General features: G+C 39.6%; 1 protein-coding gene across 1 annotated transcript in view; it reads right to left on the bottom strand.

The window, feature by feature from the left end:
• Window positions 1-1,773: 1,773 nt before the first annotated feature.
• LOC125046907 (hemicentin-2-like) overlaps window positions 1,774-3,120 on the bottom strand; it is a 22,890-nt gene continuing 21,543 nt past the window's right edge. The window contains exons 5-7 of the mRNA XM_047644911.1: window positions 2,917-3,015; window positions 2,357-2,457; window positions 1,774-1,854 (exon numbers count right to left, since the gene is read on the bottom strand). Coding sequence (XP_047500867.1) covers window positions 1,774-1,854; window positions 2,357-2,457; window positions 2,917-3,015 — 281 coding nt within the window. The remainder of the gene's footprint in view (window positions 1,855-2,356; window positions 2,458-2,916; window positions 3,016-3,120) is intronic.

Genomic DNA, 3,120 nt, shown 5'->3' with positions numbered 1-3,120 from the left:
TCTTTTATTTCCTTTTTATTCTTGTCTTTCCGTTTTTCTTTTACTTTACTTTTCCGCCTCTTCTTTCCTATTCATAATTTTGCTCTTTGACATAACCTTCAGCCTTTATTCTCTTTTCTCCCACTTCCCACATTATTTTCTCTTTTCTTTTTTACCATTTCACGTTTCCATTCTTCCCAAATTTCTTCACTTTTTCCATTACCTGAAGCTTTTTTTTTTTTTTTTTACCAGATTTTCTCATCGTTTTAAACTTTTTTTTTTCCGTTTTTCTTTCTTTTCTTAGAAGAGTGGTATTTTTATGGATTAAATTCATTCTCTTCTCGTAGTTTCTGCCTCTCTCTCTCTCTCTCTTTCTCTCTCTCTCTCGCTCTCTCTTTCTCTCTCTCTCTCTCTCTCTCTCTCTCTCTCTCCATCTCTCTCTCTCTTTCTCTCTCTCTCTCTCTCTCTCTGTGTGTGTCGGTCTCTCTATCTGTCTGTCTGTCTCTGTCTTTCTCTCTTTCTATTTCTTTCTACGTTTCTTTCGCTCTGTCTCTTTTTCTTCATAACTATTATCTGCTACATACCTACCCAGCTATCTATCTGTTTATCTATCTATCTACCCATCCATCAGATATATATATCACTCACTCCTTCTATCTATCTATCTTTATATTTTTATTTCCATCCACTAATCAATCTATCTATCGCTCAATCTATTACCTATTTATCTATATTTACTTACATAAATCAGTGTATCATCAATCCTTAATTCATTTTCATCTCTCTTTCCCTTTGTTCAGTGAAACAAACCCACCAAAATGGGTTCATGCCGGTTTTCACGAAGATAATGTCCTCAGCAGGTAAACAAACAGATAATTCATTTGCATAATGGGAGATTCAGTAAATTTCTACCTATGACTAGGGGACACTTTACTTTCTCTCTCTCTCTCTCTGCGTCTATTTTTCTTTCTCTGTCTCTGTCTGCGTCTCTCTCTCTCTCTCTCTCTCTCTCTCTCTCTCTCTCTCTCTCTCTCTCTCTCTCTCTCTCTCTCTCTCTCTCTCTCTCCCTCTCCCTCTCTCCCTTTCTTTCTCTTTCTCTCTCTCTGTCTCTCTCTTTCTCTCTCTCTCTCTCTGCATCTCCTTTTCTTTCTCTATGTCTCTGTCTGCGTCTCTCTCTCTCTCTCTCTCTCTCTCTCTCTCTCTCTCTCTCTCTCTCTCTCTCTCTCTCTCATTGCTACTTTACTAATTTACTAATAAACGTTCTTCTTTAATGCTTAAAGCTTAATCAGTAATCATTTATAATGCAATGCATTTCTCTCTCTCCTTTTCTTTCTCTCTCTCTCTCTTTCTCTCTCTCTCTCTCTCTCTCTCTCTCTCTCTCTCTCTCTCTCTCTCTCTCTCTCTCTCTCTCTCTCTCTCTCTCTCACTCACTCTCTCTCTCTCTATGTGTGTGTGTGGTGTGTACACATAATTAAGGTAAGAGAGAAAATCCTTACACGGGGCATTGAGCATGGCCTTAAAGTTCAGCTGGTAAGAATTTGAAGTACATGGATACACCACTACAAAATTGTTCCATATTTCTGTTTACCAAGGAATTAATTTGCTTCTGATGGTGTACTGGTGCGTCGCCCTGGGGAGAGGGGCAGCGGTTGATGCAGGCGTCTGTCCAATCCTACTAGTGGTGCTCACTTCCTATCGAGCTTGCTTCCTCAGTGGTGAGAATAGGGCCAAACGCTCTTTCTGGATTCTGAGTATCGTCGAAAAGTCTTGTGGCATCAACTTCGATATTTGGGGCTAAGTTCTACATTCCGACTTCCTTGTGGATAATCCCCCAGTTGGGCCATTCTTGAGTTTTAAGGTCGACCAGTCCGGATTCTGTCAAGAGTGTGTTTTATGTGGGGCCAAATGAACTTGGCAACTATTACTCCAGGCCCTAATTACTAGTTCATATTTGCTTCGGCAAAAACTCATGGAGATCGTCAATCCGCAAATAATAAAGGCTTCAGGTCGTTCATGAAAATGTTCCTCAAAAGAGAGCCTAAGATGTCTCCTTGCTGTACACCTGTAAATGCAGACTTTCGCATTGCAGACTACCCTTGTTTGAGTTAATGCAGTAGTACAAAATCCACATATACTGAACAGGGCGAAGTGCTATTCTCGGTCAGATGCCCCTTCTAGAGGTCATGAAAGGGTTAAGATCAGTTGCAGACCTAATTCTAACTTTTTCAAAATCCATATTATCTGGGATTTCTTCTAAAAAAAAAAAAAAAAAAAAAAAAAAATATATATATATATATATATATATATATATATATATATATATATGATAATGGAAGCAAGTACACGGGAAAATAATTCTTCTTTTCAGATTTTTTGCCGTATGCGTGGAGAGACGATGGTATTTCCCAGTTCTTTGACCACTGCTGAGATTGATGGTAGGTGCTGCATATTTTGGCACAATCAGGTAGTTGTACAACTCTGTGGAAGCCACGAATATTATCAAATAGAATTTTTGGTTCAGCAGAATTTTGTTCTAAGTGACGGGGAATGAGTTCCCACTTTACGCAAATTAAACCCCCATTGCTGTATAGGCGCGGGCTGTGCCAACCCAAGATATGTATCCAGTGGCTGATATAGCCACTTATCTATTTTGTTGCACATCTTGAATCAGCTCCTGTTGCCTCTGTTTTGCAGTTTTCTCCCTTCAGTGGCATTTACCTATGCAGTAACAGCAGTGCACCCTGATCCCTCTGATCAGCTTTTGCAGGGTCCACTATAACCAGTACTTACATCTGTTTTATCTTTTCGTTGTTTTTGTTCATCAAGAGAAGCCTATGATTTTCCACTATTCTTCCTGCTGATGCTGAGGTGGGAAATTTTGCCCTGTTCAGAGCGCCCTCGGCTGCTAATCCTTAGGATTAGGGAAAACAACCAAACGCTGATATGCTTTAGTCTTGGCTTGTGTGGCTATTAAAGTGTCAACGATGGCGAGATCGTTAACGCTGTTCTGTACTAAAAGGCTCATTCTTGCCAAAACTGTACATCACAAAGCCAGATTGTAAGCGTAATGTTACTCGATTTTTCTTGGAAGAGTTTCTTCAGTAAACGCTCTTTGTTAGAAATACTGTGATAATGACACTT

Source organism: Penaeus chinensis, chromosome 39 (assembly GCF_019202785.1).
Source record: "Penaeus chinensis breed Huanghai No. 1 chromosome 39, ASM1920278v2, whole genome shotgun sequence".
Lineage (NCBI taxonomy): Eukaryota > Metazoa > Arthropoda > Malacostraca > Decapoda > Penaeidae > Penaeus > Penaeus chinensis.
This window is presented reverse-complemented; position numbering and strand designations above follow the sequence as displayed.